Source organism: Filobasidium floriforme (assembly GCF_021052385.1).
Source record: "Filobasidium floriforme strain CBS 6241 chromosome Unknown HD553scaffold_1, whole genome shotgun sequence".
NCBI lineage: Eukaryota > Fungi > Basidiomycota > Tremellomycetes > Filobasidiales > Filobasidiaceae > Filobasidium > Filobasidium floriforme.
Genome location: NW_025763622.1, coordinates 2,124,896 through 2,143,347, shown reverse-complemented (window position 1 = coordinate 2,143,347; position 18,452 = coordinate 2,124,896). Strand labels below are relative to the sequence as shown.

Sequence of the window (18,452 nt, the reverse complement as noted above, 5' to 3'; positions counted from 1 at the left end):
CTCGATGTTGAATGGTGTATGTCGAGAGTTCGATGGTTTGAGAGACGATGGTATAGCTGGTATAGGTATATTATTTGTGTCAACAGACAGTCCGCATCAGCTACAGCGGCAGGCATGACCGCCTGATTGCGTGCGGTCATCGAGCCTGCTATCACCAACATCGACCACCATCACACAGATCAACTATCGACGTCCAGGTGCACAGCACAACCATGATACCTCCGAACTCGAACCCTTTGACCTACCCGACCCCGACCCAGGTCGCATCATCCAGCACGACCCCACCTCTTCTCCTCGCCCAGGCTAATATCTGTATAAAGACCAACCGGACTTTCCGGGAACGACGAGACGAGGTCGAACAGTTACAGAAACGATGTACCGCCGCTTCGCTCGAAAAGGGGGTAGTTGATGGGTGGAGTGACGAGGTGAAAAGAGGGGTGAGCGGGTGGGTGGACGATATAGAGGTCTCGTGGAGGTGTTTACGGGTGAGTTTCGGCCCGGGCTATGCTCTAAGCCTGAGGGGGAATCAATCGTAAGCTGAGCGCGAACGCTTACTTGTGGGGGATCGACGTTAGCGAGCCGTATGGGACCAAGAAAAGGCGTTCAGGATGGTCATGGATTCTCTAGACATCATCCTCTCCAATTCCCTCCTCACTCCTCTTATCCCCCGTACGATCTACCCTCCACCCTCCGGTCAACCTCCTCTATTCACCATCCTCCCTTATCCGGCACACACAGACCCTCTAGATAGACCGATCGCTGTGCTTAGCCTCCGGTCGTTGCGTAAAGAACCTTCCAAAGAGGGCAAGGATAGGGTGAAACAGTGGGCTTGGTGGTGTGCGGAGATTACGAGGAGATGTCTCAAAGAGGTGGATGAAGTGAGGCGAGGAAGGGGAGAGGAAGGGGAGCAGCAGAGGGTGACGGGGTGTGTGATGATGGTGGATTTCAAGAACGCTGGATTTAAGAATATCGTGAGTCCGTCCGTCGTCGTTGAACGCTGGTGATATCCTCTTCCATGAAACCGGGCTGAAAATCCGGAAATTTGTGCTGCCAGGACCTCGACATAGTCCCGCATCTCTTGGCCATCCTGCAGACAACCTACCCAGGTTTATTCAGCACCATCTACCTTTTGAACCATTCCTGGACCCACGCCTCGTTATGGACCGTCGTCAAACGCCTCGTACCTAAGTCCGTACTCGACAGGGTGAGGTTCTTGGAAAAGGGCGACCTGGAACAGGTCATGCAGCTCGACAAGATCCCTCAAGGGTTGGGCGGGAAGAGCGGGTATGACGTGGCAGCGCATCCGGAGGAGTCGATCGATAGGTATTCTTACAAGTTGACTGGGCATGAGCATTCTTTTCGTGAGAGGGAGTCGTCTGGTGATCCTTCTTCGAGTTCGGGTGGGACATGCGCAGCTCGAGGAAAGGACGATTCCCCTCACGAACAACAGGAAGAAGAAGGAGGCGGAGAAGGACGGCATGAAAAGCTCGTCGGTCGGAAACCGAGCTTGGGGGTGATCGCCCCTACGCCGGTGAGCGAGCGGAGCGAGGAGTCCGATGTGAGCGATTCGGAAGAAGAGAGCGACGCTGCTCTTCAGGTCGATAGGATGAGGGGGTTCGAACTCCACCTCTCCCCCGATCGGGTCAAGCGGCCTTCGTTCTCGTCCAGTTCGAGCTCGACCAAGATCGCCGACCAGACATTATCGACCACTACTACGACCACCATGATCTCGGGTTCCGCTTCGGGGTCTTTACATCGGTTCCCGAGCTCGTCCCGGTCCATCACCGGTGAATCGCCCAAGATCCAGATGAGGGTGACCGGATGGCCTAGACTGTCGTTCGATTCGGCGAGCGAACGATCGTATTCGGCCTCGTTGCAGGAACATCATTCGAGACGGCTCAGCGAGACGAGGGTGGCAGCGGAGAAGATCCGGGCCAAGGAGCTCCTTTTGAAAGAGCTTCGTGCCGACGAGAACGGGGATGGCGATGACGAGTCGACGACGGGCCGGAGGAAGAAGCGGTTCACTATCGGTCCTGCCGTTCGGTCGAGGAGCGTGGATGAGACGGTGCTTCAAGCTGCACGAGCAGAAGGACCAATCAGGAGGACCGGTCTTGCCATCTCTGCTTACGACAGGATGAAGAACCCCATGTTCGGCTACCCGGCCGTCTGTGTCTCTGTTGCGCCTCCCGAGACGGTCGCTATCGACCCACAAGGTCTCGGTCCTTCGAGCACGAGCGGCCCGCATCCGGGGGTTATGTACGCATCACAACCCGCTCAGACCATCGTTCCCATGTACGGTCGACGTCGGAAACGAGATCTCGTCAAGACTTTGTTCCTGCTAGGTATCCTCCGGATCGTCGGCTTGCGAGACTGGTTCGTCTCTTTCACCGGCGAGCTAGGGCGGCTGTTTTGGGGTCTACTCTACATCCGGCGGTGGGTCAGCAGTATGAGCGGTTTGGAAGCGCATGAGAGGGGTCGGTCGGGCATGTACGCTCGGGGGAGGAGGGACGTACCCTTGACGCCTACGTCGGGGTTGAACAGGCAACTCGAGTTGTCAACTTCCAAGGAGGCTATGAACCCGACCGTACGGCGAGGGAACGCGCTGGTCTCGCAGGACGACTGGATGTGGTTGTTCCTCAGCCTGTTGGTGGTACGGGACGGCTGGGGCAGGATCTTTGTCAACGCATGGGAATCCACGAGAAAGGGCTTGAGGGCGGTGACTGGGAGATCTCGTTGAGGGGCTGTTCCCCCCATTCGAAGCGCTGCGGCATAACGCTACGTCATGACAGCCAGGTTGTAAATCATTGCATAGTTGTCTAGAAGAAAAAGTTATTGTACAGACAAGGAGATACCCAGATCGTGATTGTAAACAGGTTGACATCGAAAAAGAGAGACGAGCATTATATCCGAAGGTCCTCGGCTCCCTTACGAGCCTCTTCAACGGCCTCTCCATCCTTGACGCTGATGGTCGCCTCCATATCCTGCTTCTCCACCGTGTCGCCGTCGACCTCTTCCTCCTTGATCTCGGACTTGGCTTCAGCGGTAGCGGACTGCTCGGGCTCTTCGTATCCCTCATCTCCGGTGAGCTTTCCGAGGTAACCCTCGATCCATCCCGAGACTTCTTCTCGACCCTCTCCAGCCCACATCGATTCGTCAAAGGCGTCCCGACCAGCACCGTTCTTTTGCTGTTCATCACGATCAGAACCGCGCATCAGCTAGATGCTCGTGTGTCGTTGATCCTCGGCTGCAGGCTCACCTCCAACATGGGCAACCCGCCCCCCTGTTCCTCCGGCAGTTGAGCCAGGAGCTTGGTGCATTCGACCTGGTTGTTCAGGATGGCCCAGTGCAAGGGAGGAGACTTGTTGTCGTTGACGGCCATGAGAAGGGAAGATGGGACATGGGGCAACAGGTATTGTAGCACCTCTGTCATTCGAAGCGGATCAGCTTAGGTAGACTCCTGATTCTTCCACGAGTGACAAGACTCACCGGTGTGACCATTTCCGCAACACATGTGAATGACATTGTTGCCTCGATCGTCTCGAGCAGATTTCAGAGGCTCGTCTCCGAATTTCTCGACGAACGCTTGAACATCCTCGAGATCGCCGTATCGGCAGGACAAAAGAACGTCCTCGACCTCCTCAGGTGTAGGGCTATTCGTAGTGGAAGACATGATGGGCTTGATCTGGAAAGCTTTGTAGCAGTTGAGCGTTGTCCTGGAAAGAGTTGTCTGCACATTCGAGTCGATGAAGTAGAGATCTTCGAAAATCCCGTTCTCGGGATCGCAGGAAGCAAATTACGTAAAAAGATTCCGGTGGCGCAACCCTGCGGCAAAAGCGCCCATGCCTCGAATCACTCATGGATCAACATGGTTTATGGGAGGGCTTGACTTACCAAGCACCACCCCCCGTCAAATCTGCTCAGATGACGCCGAGAGCGGGTATTTTATGGGACCTTGGGCCAACATGTCAGGGACGAGGTTTTCCGTTCCAGCGAGGTCATGCTCGGCTCTGGGTCGTGGCTATCATCTCGTTCTACCAGCGGTCGAGGATCTTGTATAGTTCTACGGGCGGGATTGAGCATTGTAGCTTTTTTGAAGGAGTAAAAATTGTCGATACAATGGGAAATCAAATGCTGTCTATATATAGTATGCTCAAGTACTTGCTACAGCAGGGGAAAGAAGAAGGGATCGGGCTACAGGCGAACAAAGGCAGCGAACGAGTGCAAATTGCTTAATGATGGCCTGAACGCCATTCCTGTCATTGAGCTATTAATCCGAGGGCTCAGGGTAATAGATATCGCAACACATCCATTTGCTCTCGTCTATCGAAGACATACGTTTAGCAAAAGCATTCGGTATAGTATCTCGACCTTTACGCTATGCCAACTCACTGGTTACCCCTGAAGCTTGAACCTCTTCGCAGGTCCCTTTGATGGCCACAGTATCCCCCTCTCCCTTGATCTCATCGAACTTGTAGTTGTAGTGATGGCATTCGCCATCATGAAACAGAAAACTCTTGCATCTTTCCTGATCCGCATGACACGAGTTGGCGCATACCAAATCGGTCTCGGCTGCCTTACTGTAGTAAGGCTGCAAGTCCAGGCGGTTGAGATAACGCACACAAGGAGATGATGAGAACATCTCCGCAGAGTCTCCAGGTCTGAGATGGAATGGACGGCTTACGGAAAGATTAGGGTCCGCTGTTGCATCGCGCCAAGAGGCATACGCAACCGACAAGGGCTCTTGTCGAGCGTCGCTGCTTGAACGAGCCGCAGCCCAGCCAGCGGCCATCGTAGCGATAAAGAAGGTTGGTGCAAGCATTGGTCTAGGTCAGCTACTGTACCGATGTGAGATGTGTGGCTCGACCTAGTGATTGTAGATGAGATCTACTGTATCACAATGAGGCTTTGTGCTGGGTATTTATGATAGCCTAGTATCGTTAGTCCCCCCCTCTCCTCCCCCCCCTCGGCCCCTTTGTCTTGAAACGGTTTATTCATGTCAGTCAATCCGCCCCTTTATGAAAACCCCCTGCATAGTACTCTAAAACATTCAGGAGTGAGCAAAACACACCTAGATTCCGATCGATCTGGCAAGAAATCCCTCAAGGGGAAAATTCAACTGGCAACTTCCGAAGTTTTGCTTTCTTTCGCAAGTAGTATCGCAAGAGGTCAACAGAGGTCGCGGGTCTTTTTCTTTTGACATTGGTCCAAGACGGCAAGCTGGTAAGTACAGTTCAACCATTTTAGCGATATATTGTGGCTACGAGATCGGCTCAGGTATAACTGATACAGAGTAGCGCTTCATGTTCAGGAATTTCACTGAGATTGTGGGATGAACCAAAGGCAACAGCCGCTGGGCATTCCCTGGCCTCCAGACGCTGCAGCTTCTTTGATCCCTGCGTTATTCTCGTTGCACATGCCTTCGGACGCGAATGCTTTTCGCTCAGCATTTAGTTCAAACCCGGCGACCGCCTGATTGTACAGGTCGCAATTCTTCTTTTCATCTTGGAAACCGGCGGTGGCGCATCCTGCATATATGTCCGACATTCAGCAGTATGTAAGTCTAGGTCTTCTTGCGAGGACATGGCGAAATCCTGATATGCTCACCGCCGCGGTTGTTACAGATGTCCAGGCAGTCAGCGATATTGTCCGCAGAGACCGCTGCAAACTGATTTCGTAAAGGTATAGGTGATGGATCAGGGTTTGAAAGGAACTATTCGTGTAGGTAAGCGAACTCACCGCCGGAACATTCCAGGATGCGTCAGTCTGGTTCCACAGAGCGAAAAAATCGCCTTTGTGAGTGGGGTTCTTCTGTTTGACGCTACCCGGACAGTAGTTTAAATTGGGTGCTGTAGCGGCCAACTGCCGCTCCGTCAGCGCGACTGCACTCTTTGCCATGAGGATACCGCCCAAGAGGTAAGCGGCGTTGACTGAGATGAGCTTCATGATTGTGTCTATTGATGTCAGTCAGTCAGGTTCGATCGTTCGTTTTTGTTCTGGGTGGTCTGATTATGATCATATAGCACGGCATGTGACCTTCCCTGATCAGAGATTGCAGGACTTTTTATAGCTGGCTAGCTTGCGACCCTCTTTACGAACAATCATTTCTGAAACTCAGGGGCTCACGGGGGTTCAAGGAGGAGATGAAAGGAATCGTAGCTACTTGTAGGATGCTTGCTAAACAACCGAGTATGCCTTAGGATAGTACGTGACATGTGAAACACGATGTGACTTGCGATCCTTGCGAAAGTTTGCCAGTCTGACCTAAGACGGGACTTGGTGGAATTACCGTCGTCAGCGTCAGGCTTCGAAGCACTTTTTTCCAACGCCCTGTCGAACAGAAAGCGGACATGGATATGATCAAGATACGCCGGCTCATGGTACATGGAAGAGAAGCATCGAGGGATACGTTTCACCATTCCACTCGCTTGAAAGTCCGCTGGTACTTGATAGACGTGAGCGACCACAAACTGAGCGTTCTAGCTACAGTGTCATCTGACAACAAGGTGCTGTGTGTATTCATATGTCATCATCTTGTGTATCAATCCAGGCAACGATCGCGGAAGACCTACGACTCCGATGAACTGGGGCTTTACGCTCGTGACATTCCCCCCGAAGTATAATCCGCTCCTCGCCAACCGTTCCGATCATAGGGAGAGTTCGGAGTTCGGACGGATATTCGTTGTACAGCTTACAGGCCCCTGTCTCAGGCTCTGATGGCGTCCATGCGGCGGCAATGCAAGCTAACGGAGCGGGACATTGTTAGGACCTATATAGAAAGATCTGTAAGGGCCACATACTTGAGGTCTCGTGACAAGCTCTAGCACAGTCTTCTGCACTTCTCTCGTCATGGAGAGAGCCGATCTGAAACTTCGCAAGATTCAACATGGCGCGATCAAGAGACACGCAAAGCAGAAACCTACCGGATCGAGCTCCCATTCGGCGTCAGCGGACTTCAAGCTAGCCCATAAAACCTTCTCTCGGTCTTGCCCAAAACCCTCGCAGAAATGTTCTCCACCTATGGCTTGGACGTTCCGCATTGATAAGGCGGTAATCGCTAGCAACGCGAACATGACTCTCATCCTATTATCCATTCGGCACGGGCTTTGTTTGATACAGAACACGATTGAAGGAGTCCAGCTGAGAAGCATATACCTTCAAGTCTGGCTGGTGTGGTTCAAGTCTTATAAGGCTGAGGGTCATCGGCGGTTTCCGGTCGAGAATAGCATTCCCTGGTAGCCCTTGTTTCATCATTGCTTTGTTCGGGGTTTCTGCGCATTCCTTTTGATTACTGAAGACGTAAAAATAGACGCTCATTCCGAAACCGGTTCTCTGGATTGAGCAAAGGGTGGCTATGTCAAGCAACGGTTATGAGGCCCTATGATGGCAGAGCCGCAAGACTCTTCAAGCCACTGGCTGATTGATGTCAAATTGCGGCGCGGCAAGCTCGACGAGACAGTACAGACACGGGTTGACCATACCCAAAGACCTCAATCACAATGCTGTCGAACACCAACATCGAAAAGAAACTCAGACCATCCTCCAACTATATGTATTACCCAGGATGATTGACCACGACTGGCATTATATCATCAACAAGATCGTCAAAGTTTCGTACTGACATCAACTAATCATCGCTCAAACAAACAGTTGGGTGGCCGCCATCGGATCGGGCATCCAGATCCCGCCCCGTTTCAGACTCTTGTACGTTGCGCCACACCGATCTCCTACTGGACAAGACCACGTGTATTCTTCCGGCGCGGCCTTGGCAGATCGTCCTCTGGTGGCCTTTTTCGCTGCAGGTGCGGCAGAGGAAGCAGCGGCTTTACTTTTCCGTTTCGATCCGGTCGCCGTGATCGACTCTTCACCCTCTCCGGTTATCGACGCTGCGTCATGCCCATTCGTCTTCCCAGGGTGATCTTCTCCAAGCACTTCGTCCGGAATGATGTCTATCGGCGGTTTCGAGATCTTTTCGAAGCATTTGGAATCCACCACATGCCCACATCTCAGTGCAAACACTCTGTCGTCTTCATTCCTCATCCCTTCGCTGACCCTGAGCGGTGCTTTGCACGCGGCACATACGAGGTGAGACTTGTGGTATTTCCTCTCGGCGTCCTGGTCGAGACCCTGAGTCCACGGACTGTCCTCATCATGGTCCAGACGGATAATATCGGACGGTCCGGCTCCAGCCTCGTTGTTCTCCCGATCAAAGTCGAATGCATAACCGGATCGAGGCTGATCGCGATGCCCGGCGTAGTTGACGCCCTTCCACATGTCCTCGATGCTCGGTCCTTGTTGACCGCCACGGTATCCCATCCCAAACATACCGGGCATCATCATACCAAGGCCTAACCCTCCGCCAATCAGGCCCCCCATGATCCCTTCAGCGCCAAACGGTAATCCCAACCAGCCCGCCCTGTGGGCAGCTCCTGCCATCCTCGCCTCGAGCCCGTACGCTTCAGCGCCTCCTGGCCCCAGACCACCTCGAGGAGGTACGGCCGCCTGTCGCGCAGCCGCCGCTGCCGCTGCAGCTTCTTGTCGATCGAGATCCCTCGAGATCCTGAACGCCTCCTGTGCTTCTCGTTCCTCTTCCGCAGAGGCGAAATGACCGGCCCTGGCAGCTCGAGGACCCGGTCCCGGCCTGCCCATCCGCAAAAGGAGGTCTTCAGGGTCCACCATCGGAGGAATGGCAAGGTCGATGGGCCTGTCAGCCCTGTCCGGTAATGCCGATCGAGGAGCGCCATCGTCTACAGCGAATCGCACTGAAGGGGGATCGACTCTACGAGGATGGGCATCGACGAGATCCCGCAATGATAAGCGAGTGCTTCGTGGGGCAGCTTCCGCCACTCCTTCGCGATCAGACCCTCCACCAGCCGCTGCTATCAAACCGGTACGATAGATCGGGAGCGAACCGAGGGTCAGTCAGACTTTTGCGCTTTGAGTTCATTTGAAGTTCTACGGGCAGGACTGACCTCGGTTACCACTGCCTGCTCTACCGTTCCCATTGCTCGCCTGTCCAGCTACCCCGTCCAGATCTCTCCTCCAATCCTGCACCCTCTGTTCTGCCGTGGCCGTCCCTTGTTCAGCTCTCCTCCTCTCAGCAGCTCTCCTCTCGGCGTCTTCCCTCGCCGCACTCCTGACGACCGCGGGCTCACGTCTGGCAGCAGCTACGATCCGTCGAGGTAGGCGTGATATCGTGCTCAACTGATTGATATCGACGCCATCCTCCGCCGGTCTACCGATGCCACTACCTAAATCATTTCCCCGTGGACCGGGGATGAACTCTGGGTCCTCTTCTTCGTTCGAGGATTCCTCGTAATTCACCCTATTTCCTCTCGAAGGTCTCTGTCGGGAGCTCGAGGCGGAGGGTTCTGCTCGATCGGACGTGGGGTCCGGGACGATGGATCTTGTCGAGGTCAGAGGTCCTAGAGACAAGATTCGAAGTGAGTATGAGCATCTTGAGCATGGAGTCATGATGCCGTCCTCCGTTCAAACTGACGAGAAGCGTTATACCCGCTGATGAGAGCCTGCAAATTGTCTTCTGCAGGTGCACCCGCCCGGTTCCTCCCGGCACGGTTGGGTAACGCTTGACGTCTACGGCTAGGCCCAGCAGCAGGTGCAGGATCAGGTATAGGCGTAGCCGAACGCTCCGAGTCATCCGGGCTCCCGATCCTAGCATTGAGCTGTCTATCGAGTTCTCGCTCCTCATCGTCCGTGCTGGCGTTCAAGAACCTGTCCCGCTCTCCATCGCGGCCAGTACCTGTAGCCTGAATCGGTCCAGTTTCGTCCCCCCAAAGCCGTAAGGCGGCAGCTCTCTGCCTCCGCCCGTGCTCTCTCCTCCTTATGCTCTCCCTTTGCCTCTCCTCCCATGCGCGCATGCTGGAACTTTCGGCCGGACCCTGATAAGTCACCCCCCTCGTCAGATCGATACTCTCCGTAACTCCCGACCTAGATCCTCCCCCAGCCTGGTTATTAGCCCTGCCTCGTGATCCTCCAGCTCGATTTCGATTTCGAATAGTGAACAGTTCATCGTCGTCATCGTGTTCGTTATCGACATTATTGTCGTTGGCGTTGTCTATTTGAGCGATATCTTCCGAACCGATGTCCATCGCTGGGTAGTCATCGGAAGATGGGGGTGGGGGTTGGTTGTTTGGCATGACGCCCTGTGTTCGTTTTTCTTGTTACAACGTTTCGAGGTCGTGTATATTGTTCAGCTCTTCGTATTCTTGTAGTTGTGGTCGTGCAGTAGTGGCGATGAGGTCAATGATATCCATAAGAATGCGGTGAACACTTGTACTTGTACTTGTACTCGGTATGGTGGTCGACCAAGTGATCCGGTCGGGCATGGCCCCCCCCGTGCCCTCTATACACGTCGCCTTTCGTAATCAATGTACGTAATTGAAACCCTCACGTGATCGAACTGCCACCCTATACACACGAAATTGAACGCTGCATCTCGAGGATCTCTATGTTGATCCTGCCTCCTGTCGCTCGCACAGCTCAGTGTCAGCTTGAACCACTCCTCACACGTTCTCGATGCGTAAGATAGGAGGATAACCGCCAGGCCACACTCATCCGATTCGAAATTGATTATTATTTCACTCGCATCGAAATGCCGCAAAGAAGGGATACACGAAAAGAGGCTCGAAAGACAAACAAGCTACACGTTCATTAAAGTTGTAATACTAGTAGAATAGTCTCTACGGTACGTCTACTTGAGGGGAACACCGGTCGATCCGTGGTTGTCCAACTCTCGCTTGTGCACGTACTTGCCGTTGTGCCAGACGAGACCGTGAGGACCATCCGACTCGGGGTGCTTCGAGGCGTCCGAGTATCCACCCGCTGTTGTGAGAACAGAACATCCCGTCGGGAAAGGCATTGTCAGAAATCGTATGGAGCGACAGTATAGGATTCCAACGCGGCGACTCACACTTCTGGTGGTCCTTCAACTCCTGCTTCAACTCGGCGACCAAGCCAGTCTCCTCCTTGTGGTGAGGCTTCTCCTCTCGCGACAAGGTAGCCGGAGAAACACCGGTAGCGGCAACGGGGACGACGGGGACGACGCCGACGGGTTCCCTGTGACCGGCACCGACACCGGCGAGACCAGCAGCACCGCCCTTGAAGTGCTGCTGTCCGGTCACGCTGTCACCGACGACACCCTCGTAGGTCGAAGGCTTGGCACCTCCGACACCTCCAGCACCCAAAGCGGCGGCACCGGCTCCGGCGGCGAGTCCACCGGCAGCGACACCAGCACCGGTGTGGTGAGAGTGGTGCTCACCGTGGGGGACACCTCCACCGACGACGGGAACGTTGGATCCGGTCCTGTCGTGAGTTCCGACGACGGGAATGTTGGACCCGGTCCTCGACTCGTGGTCACGGCCGTGCGATCCGACAACGGGAACGTTGGATCCGGTCCTGGAGTCGTGAGTGTGGTCTCGGTCGTGGTGTCCGTGAGAACCAGTCTTGTCGAGCTCGCCAAAGGTGTTCCCTCGGGTCTCCTTTCCGTGCAAGTCGTGGTCACCCGACCTGACGACACCAGGTCCCTGCCTCTGAACTTCCTCGACGGTGCTTCCGGTCAGACCACCGAGGGAGTGGTCCCTAGGTCCATCGTGCTTTCGGTCGGTACCGACTCGCTCGGGGTTCGACTCGAAGGCCGTAGGGCCTCCGTGTCCACCTCCAATACCTCGCTCGCCTGAAGTGGTGTTCTTGGCATCGAGGTCGTAACCGGGCTTGGTGACGTTGGCAGCGGCGGCACCGGTCGAGGTTCGGTGGGCGTCACCGGTTCGGTCGAGGTGATCACGGTCGGTAGTGTGGTGGTGCGATCCCGAGGTCAAACCAGAGTTGATACCGGTGGTCGAGGTCGAGGTGGTGGTGGAAGAACCGAGTCCGTGAGCGGGAGTGGTCGAGACTCCACCTCCGATCTGAACGTCGAGTGGGAAGGCAAGGTAATCAGTACGATATCCCGTTCGATTTGCTCGTTTGGAGTTCCACTCACGGGTGCACCGAGGTTCAATCCCTCGAGACCTCCAGCAGCGTGTTCGTTGTGAGACATGTTTATAGGTAGATACTGTGTTGTTCAAGGTGAGGCGGCAGTCGGAAAGAAAAGACGGATACGCAGTCGTCGGGTTAGCCATAATGCCCAGCCAACTACCTCCAAGCATACCCCGTACACGGACTCACGATTAGATTTTTTGTTGGGTGATTCAGATAGTGCGTTTGTTTGTTGTGGAAGGAAAAGGGGGTCGCGATGATGTAGATGTCGTTCAACTTTTGAGGTAGACCAGGTCGATGGTATATGTAGTCGGCTAGTCGGAGAGGTCGGGGGATGGCAGGTTCCCACTTTGGAATCATCATCATCGATCACGCTCGCTCACCCCTGCCCTGGGCCTATCGCCGGCCACGAGTCGATGACGACATCGATCAACAATGACGTACTTCAGTGACTTCCGCCTGCGGACACGCGTGCGCGCGCGAGCCATTTCCCGTTCCAGCCGCCCTGGACGACAGAGATTCGTCATCGCGTTTCAGATCGTTTCTTTCGGGTTCTTTCCATCACGTTCCATCGTGATCGTCGTCGGCGCTCTATCAGATCTCTGTTCTCGGGGGGGCAAAAGCTGAAACACCCTGAAAACCTGCATAGCCGTATCAGGCTTACAACTTTCTTACTTCCAACCTTTGCCCTTGCCTCCCTGTTTATGCATTACCGAAACAGTTCATTGGGTGGAGTCAGGGGGCCCAGGGATCACGTTCAAGGGAACGACCGCGCCCCGTCCATTTTGAAACCACAGCTCTCCAATACCCACGCGCTTGTTGAACTGATAAGACGCTTGGGACATCGATCATGCATCCAGTAGCCTGTACGTGATTCTCTTCAGATCAAACAACAACTAGGAATAGGCAGAGCCATTCTGCATCTCGTTTACCTAACCGTCAAGCTTTCGAGAACGTCATCAACCAGGCAATCTACAATTTTAAGCACAATGTTACGGCCTATGCTCAGCTTCACAGTCGTCGTGGCTTTGATCAGTCTCATGGCGCATGCTAGTCCCATCGCGACACTGGAAAAGCGACTTATGACGGTCTTCACCGTACAGCCCGATACTTTGGGGGAGTGGGCTGTGGAGGATTCATATGGTCGGCACACCACTGAACCAGTATGTCCTTCTGCTAGACGACGAGCCTCAACTTACAACAAAAAATCCACTCTAATGCGCTTCTCCGCACAACTCCCATGATCAACTTCCCAGTACAAAAGCTTTAAATCTGTCGACTACAAGGAGTTTTCTGCCTGCTTGCTCGAGTGTGCCCAGAACACTGGTCAGTTTCTGTCCGCGACAGCTGGTGTCTGTAACATGCTAACAAATAACACACCTGGCTTCTTTATCATAATCGCAATCAGCCTGTGAAATGTTGCAGTGGACGGGCGGTCATCCCACTGCCGGGTCTGCGACCCAGGAGTCGCAATTACCCACATGCAAACTTTACAAAGAGTTGAATATGCAGAGTGTTGGACCAATGGACCCCGAGGCACCAGATGGGGAATGCTTGATGGCCAGGTTGGGCGATTTCCCTAACCCAAACCCAAAATGTGAGCGAATCTAATGTCCCTTCCGCTGTGACGATCATGGCCTGATGACCCGGGTTTCTTCTCTCGTATACGATAACAGCGCCGAGCTACGCAATCGAATTGACTTGGACGCCAGCTACTCCTGTGGCGTCATTGGAAAAACGAGATATGCAAGTCTTCACCGTTCAAAATAATACCCGGGGCACGTGGACAGACTCTCGCGGAATCCTGGCGCCCGTAGGTCCTCCCTTACTCCTTGCTCACAGGGCATACTCATGCCCAAGTGTGATAATCCGTCAAGCTTACCAATGATGACGCCTTCTTCACACTTATCGGACCTTACTGTAGTTGGCAATTCACGAGTCCCCAAACGTCACTGGCATTTCCAGCTGCATGGCGTTGTGCGTCCAGAATACCGGTCAGTGCCTATCCATCGATCTGCTCCTTGTCCTTATGATCAGACCGTTTCCAACTCTTATCATATCCCCCATGATCACGACCAGCTTGTAAATCGTTCCAATGGAAAGACGGCCATCCCAGTCAGAAGCCTTACCACAAGGCGCCTAATTGCGCGCTTTATAATAAAGTCTGGTCCCAAACAACTGCTCCATGGCAGTCCTCCGAGGAAGGGGAAATGTCAATTGTCAGGTTGGGTGATCATCCTAACCCAGAGGGTGAGTGTAATAAGTTGATTCTCCCGATGACAAGCGATCTGACCAGGTGGGGTTGTTACTTGATCCGGCGGGGCAGCCAAAACTTATCCCTTCGAGTTCACCTATACTTTTGCCACCTGATGACTGGTACCGGACTTCTGTTTGTAAAGCTGTTGATGGCTACTGGTACATTTGATCGGGCGTATCATTCCATCTTACACTTTGGTCTTTGGCGTATCATTTACATCAAGCGAGTGATTTTTATTGATGTCCAAGCTCCCTGAGGTATGGAATGATCCTTTGCATAGACGGGAACGGGTCACAACGTAATGCTCCAGTCATCGACGATCTTGAGCTTGGGATTCTTGATTGTCAATTTGCTGGCATCGCCCTCGCTACCCGTCGATGCGGATGACCCAGCTACCCATGACCATTCGAGATCGCTACCGCTGGCCTGGACAGAGGTCGGTTTGCTCTTCAATCCGAGGACCACGATCTGCTCGACCTGGACTGTCGAGATGCCTTCAGCCCAAGGACCGCTCGAGGGCGAGAACTTGACCAAGTCGCCGGCGGCCTGACCTCCAGTCGCCAAATTGTGGTTGGACAAGGTCGAACTTTTACCCGACCCGTCGAGCTTGAACTCTCGCCACACAAATTGGCCGCTCTCATAGTCGTAAGAATCTCCGTCGTCGACATATAGCCTTCCGCTTGCGTTGCCATCCGCACCGACGGCCACGATGAGCGTGAATGGGTCCCGCCACATCAAGGTCGAAGCCTTTCGAGCCCGGGCTCGGATGGGCAGGATGGAGCCCCCCTGTAGCAAGACAGGGAAGGTTTCGAGTGGAGCAGGAACCTTGACGTGTCTCGAGCGCTTCGAGGCAGGGTAGACGCGGTGGGAGAAGTAGTTGTAGTAAGGCTGCAAATGGGCGTGATCGTTTCAGCAAAATGTTTTGATCGCACTGTCTAGCTATCAAGCGGAACTGACCTGGTTGTCAGAGAGATAGACGACCGTGTCCTCGACGCCGGCAGCAGTGACGGGCTTCACCAATAGCCCGCTGTCACCGACATAGTACTGGTCGTCAATTGCGAATCCGAGAGAATCCTCAGGGAACATTGCGTATTGAGGCCTGCAGAAGATGGGCTTTTAGTTAATTATTCCCCACTACGTCCAGTAAGGTCCGCTCGCTGACCTCATCGTAGGCGCCCCCGACAAGCTTGCTTCGTGGAAAGCGGTGTACCAAACCGGCAACATCTGATATCTGAGCCGGATGGTATCCCTCATGATCCCCTTGTACGGTTCATCAAAGAGGTACGGCTCTCGACGCTTCGTGTCAATGTGAGCGTGGGCACGGAAGAAGGGCATGAAAGCTCCGGCTTGGTACCATCGAATGAGCATCTCGACGCTTGGATTACCGAAGAAACCACCGACATCGGCTGCACAGACAAGGTCGCGTTAAAGCATGCACGATCCGGCGATTCTCGCTGCCAGCTCACCTCCAGCGAACGTCATGCCACAAATGTTAAGGGACAAAAGCATCGCGGTCTGTCCGGCCATGTGCTCTGAAAGACGACCAGAGCTAGCGTCAGTGAATCGGTCTCAATCGAGCGGCCCGAGTCTAGACCCACCCCAGGTACCCATGTTATCACCCGTCCTGCGCAAGACAATGTCAGTACGAAAGAAGATGAATATCGTAACGAGTTAGTGCTCACCAGATAGCGCCATAACGCTGAGATCCAGGGAAGAAACTGCGGGACAAGACGAAAGGTCGCTTCTTGGGGCTCTCTCGCTCCAACAAGGCGTCGAAAGTAGCTTTTTGCTAGAAAGTCGAGAGCGAACGAGTCTTAGCGATGACTTTGGGTACTGAGGGCTATTGGCGCTCACGAAAGTGGCGCCGTTGATGTTGTGCACGTCACGATGTTCCCAACCTCCGTAGTGTACGTTGTCTCGAGGCATACTGATTTCGGGTCCGTCGAAAACGGATGGCTAAAAGGCAAAAATCTTGATCAGCGGATGACGGACTTGAAATGCCCTCCACGGCTAACATACCTCGTTCATGTCGTTCCAGATGTAAAGGAATTTGGTCGAGTCCTAGCCGTGCAAAGAAAGTACGATGAGCCATGAAACAACGATCCAACCCAACGTCCGCGGTCGAAAGTCATCCTGGACTCACCTCCCAAACCTTGAACGAAAACATCTCGGTCCACCAATCCCAACTTTTTGGGTTGAAAAAGTCGACCCAGACGCTACTTCCGGTCCAACACCATCCCTCGAAGTTGCTCGTCTTGTCGTTTCGCTTGGTGATAATGTCCTTTTCAGTGGCGTCCTTGTAGACTCGGAAGTTGTCCGATTTCTTGATGTGGGGGTCGACGATCGCGACCATCTTTGACAGAAAGGACAATAAGGGCAAGAACAGAGGGTTCAGCCGATCGGAATCTGAGGGGAAACGTTCCGAACACAGACCTGCTCACCTTACGTCCCAATGCTCCGACCTCGTTTTGCATCTTGACAGGGTCCGGGAACTGCTTCTTGTCCCAATCAAAGTACTTGTGCTCGGCCGCGTACTCGATATCCAACCAAGTGACGTCCAACGGGATATCCTCCTCGTCAAACCTCCTGTTCACATCGAGCACGTCGTGCTGGTCGAGGTAGTTCCATCGACACTGGTGATAAGCGATCGACCAGAGAGGCGGAATAGGAGTGTATCCTGTCAATCCAGCGTATTGCCGGAAAAGATCCTTGGGTTTGGGGCCGGGGAGGATGAACAGGTCCATGATCCCCGATTCCGACATCCACTGCGTCTGAACGCCAGACTTGGGGTGTTTGACGTCGACGAGCGTTTCGGAGCCGACGAGGTTGAGTACTCCGACAGAGTGCTTGGAGGTCTGAGCGTGGACCATGGGGATATTGCCATAGAGAGACATGGGGGAGTCGGCTTCGTACTCGAAGATGTCGACGTTATAGAGACGGTAAGGCTCGGAGAAGGTCCCTTCGGCCGAACCGTCTGTCGAGCGGAGCGAGAGGGGTGAAGCGTGTTCGGCGAGACCGTAGATGTGCTCGGTACCGGGGAAAGTGATGTCGACGGAGAATCCCTCGGGGCCTACAACGCGATAGAACAGAATATCGATATTATCAGATCAACCTGGTTCTATTGGATTTGTATACTAGGAATGCAAGGCTTACCTTTCGGCTTGGCATCCGCCCACGTCTTCCACCTTTCCTCAAAAGCATCCTTATCCGGCTCTCCCTCGAACCATGTGGTATCCACCTTTTCCTTCTCCTTTCCAGTGGAACTCAGGACGACCTGATCTCCCTCGGCTCCTTCCACTGCACTTTCAATAGTATCGTTCTCGTTGTTCTCCTCGAAGAAGAAATCCTCGCGACGACGGAAATGTTCCATGTGAAAGAGGTTTCGGTCATTGATGATCATGACCGTCTCCCCGCCCTGTTTGAAGGTGATAAGCAGAGGCTCATGTCGGATCTCCAACGAAAGATCTCCGGAAGCGCCGTAGACGAATGTAGTAACTTTTCCACCCTGAGAAGTCTTTTCGGTGACGCTGCTCAGGTCGGCTCGAGCGGGTTCTGCCTCCAAAAGGGCCCATTTAGATGTCTCGTTATACCTCTTCCAAGAGAGGTTGGAGTTCACTTCGTCCACCCTGATCCGAGCGATCCCATCCCCCTGTTCCAAGATATCCAGTTGGAGTTCAAAGTCGACATCTTTGTAGAGGGAAGTCTTCATCGGAAATGTCCAAGAAGCTCCATCGCTGCCCCCCTTGTTAGGGACCGGTGGTAAGAGGGAATAAGGCGAGGTGAAGCCTTCGTCCTTGGAAGCTCGATCGGCGATCCCTCGAAGTCGACGACAGAACGATTGTTGCTGGCATAGTTTAAAGTCGTGGTTCTTGGCTGCCATGACCTGCAGGGGAGCCGCGATGATGGCTAAGGCTGCTAGCCATGTTGAGAGGATCATCCTTGCAGAAAGAGTCCTGCAGTTGAGGAACAGGTAATGTTAGCTGATCGCGGATCGCTTTTCTAAGGCTAACGATCAGACGGGTCTCTTTACCTGCGAGTCTGGAACTATCCTGTGCTAAGAATTGGGATCTATCTATCTATGTGAATGCAGCTATCGATGGATAGGAGGATATACGATAGGTAAGTGAATGGGTCGATAATGGCTACACCTTGAGTCTCTCTGTGTATTCGTCACACGCACTGCGTAACATAGCACTCTTCCGTTCGG

At 53.7% G+C, this 18,452-nt stretch overlaps 8 protein-coding genes across 8 annotated transcripts; 2 read left to right on the top strand and 6 right to left on the bottom strand.

Annotated features, from left to right (window-relative positions):
- Positions 1-72: 72 nt before the first annotated feature.
- HD553DRAFT_303757 (uncharacterized protein) lies at positions 73-2,795 on the top strand. Its single transcript, XM_046178919.1, has 3 exons — positions 73-485; positions 576-971; positions 1,055-2,795. Exons 1-3 carry the CDS (start codon positions 213-215, stop codon positions 2,735-2,737), a joined length of 2,352 nt encoding a protein of 783 aa, XP_046040575.1. The 5' UTR covers positions 73-212; the 3' UTR covers positions 2,738-2,795.
- Positions 2,796-3,701, bottom strand: HD553DRAFT_303755 (uncharacterized protein). Its single transcript, XM_046178918.1, has 3 exons — positions 3,487-3,701; positions 3,257-3,423; positions 2,796-3,185 (listed from the first exon to the last, which is right to left on the bottom strand). Exons 1-3 carry the CDS (start codon positions 3,668-3,670, stop codon positions 2,901-2,903), a joined length of 636 nt encoding a protein of 211 aa, XP_046040574.1. The 5' UTR covers positions 3,671-3,701; the 3' UTR covers positions 2,796-2,900.
- A 1,612-nt stretch (positions 3,702-5,313) lies between these two features.
- On the bottom strand, positions 5,314-6,197 carry HD553DRAFT_333293 (uncharacterized protein; the record flags this gene model as incomplete). Its single annotated transcript, XM_046182095.1, has 4 exons — positions 6,124-6,197; positions 5,737-5,951; positions 5,605-5,665; positions 5,314-5,525 (listed from the first exon to the last, which is right to left on the bottom strand). Exons 2-4 carry the CDS (start codon positions 5,941-5,943, stop codon positions 5,314-5,316), a joined length of 480 nt encoding a protein of 159 aa, XP_046040573.1. The 5' UTR covers positions 5,944-5,951; positions 6,124-6,197.
- A 168-nt stretch (positions 6,198-6,365) lies between these two features.
- On the bottom strand, positions 6,366-7,195 carry HD553DRAFT_21059 (uncharacterized protein). Its single transcript, XM_046177160.1, has 4 exons — positions 6,921-7,195; positions 6,798-6,861; positions 6,570-6,740; positions 6,366-6,506 (listed from the first exon to the last, which is right to left on the bottom strand). Exons 1-4 carry the CDS (start codon positions 7,146-7,148, stop codon positions 6,481-6,483), a joined length of 489 nt encoding a protein of 162 aa, XP_046040572.1. The 5' UTR covers positions 7,149-7,195; the 3' UTR covers positions 6,366-6,480.
- Positions 7,196-7,535: 340 nt separating this feature from the next.
- Positions 7,536-8,523, bottom strand: HD553DRAFT_303752 (uncharacterized protein). The gene has a single exon (XM_046178917.1). The coding sequence runs from the start codon at positions 8,431-8,433 to the stop codon at positions 7,636-7,638; it is 798 nt and encodes a 265-aa protein (XP_046040571.1). The 5' UTR covers positions 8,434-8,523; the 3' UTR covers positions 7,536-7,635.
- Positions 8,524-10,502: 1,979 nt separating this feature from the next.
- HD553DRAFT_303747 (uncharacterized protein) lies at positions 10,503-12,320 on the bottom strand. Its single transcript, XM_046178916.1, has 2 exons — positions 10,928-12,320; positions 10,503-10,839 (listed from the first exon to the last, which is right to left on the bottom strand). Exons 1-2 carry the CDS (start codon positions 12,156-12,158, stop codon positions 10,709-10,711), a joined length of 1,362 nt encoding a protein of 453 aa, XP_046040570.1. The 5' UTR covers positions 12,159-12,320; the 3' UTR covers positions 10,503-10,708.
- A 657-nt stretch (positions 12,321-12,977) lies between these two features.
- Positions 12,978-14,074, top strand: HD553DRAFT_321488 (uncharacterized protein; the record flags this gene model as incomplete). Its single annotated transcript, XM_046181232.1, has 5 exons — positions 12,978-13,151; positions 13,245-13,314; positions 13,397-13,585; positions 13,665-13,801; positions 13,913-14,074. The coding sequence occupies 5 exons, from the start codon at positions 12,978-12,980 to the stop codon at positions 14,072-14,074; spliced, it is 732 nt and encodes a 243-aa protein (XP_046040569.1).
- A 444-nt stretch (positions 14,075-14,518) lies between these two features.
- Positions 14,519-18,446, bottom strand: HD553DRAFT_21022 (putative alpha glucosidase). Its single transcript, XM_046177157.1, has 12 exons — positions 18,280-18,446; positions 17,399-18,198; positions 16,687-17,315; positions 16,389-16,598; positions 16,265-16,306; positions 16,100-16,201; positions 15,928-16,034; positions 15,844-15,869; positions 15,712-15,777; positions 15,408-15,651; positions 15,203-15,344; positions 14,519-15,133 (listed from the first exon to the last, which is right to left on the bottom strand). Exons 2-12 carry the CDS (start codon positions 18,180-18,182, stop codon positions 14,537-14,539), a joined length of 2,949 nt encoding a protein of 982 aa, XP_046040568.1. The 5' UTR covers positions 18,183-18,198; positions 18,280-18,446; the 3' UTR covers positions 14,519-14,536.
- Between the last annotated feature and the right edge of the window lie 6 nt (positions 18,447-18,452).

Excerpts from the sequence above, each read along its gene's own strand:
- HD553DRAFT_21022 (XM_046177157.1), bottom strand. The coding sequence starts at position 18,182 with ATGATCCTCTCAACATGGCTAGCAGCCTTAGCCATCATCGCGGCTCCC. Across the intron at positions 15,345-15,407 it reads TCGGGGGCGCCTACGATGAG|GCCTCAATACGCAATGTTCC; the intron begins GTCAGCGAGCGG and ends CATCTTCTGCAG. Across the intron at positions 15,134-15,202 it reads TCTATCTCTCTGACAACCAG|CCTTACTACAACTACTTCTC; the intron begins GTCAGTTCCGCT and ends GCCCATTTGCAG.
- HD553DRAFT_303755 (XM_046178918.1), bottom strand. The coding sequence starts at position 3,670 with ATGTCTTCCACTACGAATAGCCCTACACCTGAGGAGGTCGAGGACGTT. Across the intron at positions 3,424-3,486 it reads TTGCGGAAATGGTCACACCG|AGGTGCTACAATACCTGTTG; the intron begins GTGAGTCTTGTC and ends TTCGAATGACAG. Across the intron at positions 3,186-3,256 it reads GCGGGTTGCCCATGTTGGAG|CAAAAGAACGGTGCTGGTCG; the intron begins GTGAGCCTGCAG and ends CGTGATGAACAG.
- HD553DRAFT_21059 (XM_046177160.1), bottom strand. The coding sequence starts at position 7,148 with ATGCTTCTCAGCTGGACTCCTTCAATCGTGTTCTGTATCAAACAAAGC. Across the intron at positions 6,862-6,920 it reads CCGAATGGGAGCTCGATCCG|ATCGGCTCTCTCCATGACGA; the intron begins GTAGGTTTCTGC and ends GCGAAGTTTCAG. Across the intron at positions 6,741-6,797 it reads AGCTTGTCACGAGACCTCAA|CTTGCATTGCCGCCGCATGG; the intron begins GTATGTGGCCCT and ends CCGCTCCGTTAG.
- HD553DRAFT_303752 (XM_046178917.1), bottom strand. The coding sequence starts at position 8,433 with ATGGCAGGAGCTGCCCACAGGGCGGGCTGGTTGGGATTACCGTTTGGC.
- HD553DRAFT_303747 (XM_046178916.1), bottom strand. The coding sequence starts at position 12,158 with ATGCTTGGAGGTAGTTGGCTGGGCATTATGGCTAACCCGACGACTGCG. Across the intron at positions 10,840-10,927 it reads GTTGAAGGACCACCAGAAGT|CGGGTGGATACTCGGACGCC; the intron begins GTGAGTCGCCGC and ends TTCTCACAACAG.
- HD553DRAFT_303757 (XM_046178919.1), top strand. The coding sequence starts at position 213 with ATGATACCTCCGAACTCGAACCCTTTGACCTACCCGACCCCGACCCAG. Across the intron at positions 486-575 it reads TCTCGTGGAGGTGTTTACGG|CGAGCCGTATGGGACCAAGA; the intron begins GTGAGTTTCGGC and ends GATCGACGTTAG. Across the intron at positions 972-1,054 it reads ACGCTGGATTTAAGAATATC|GACCTCGACATAGTCCCGCA; the intron begins GTGAGTCCGTCC and ends TTGTGCTGCCAG.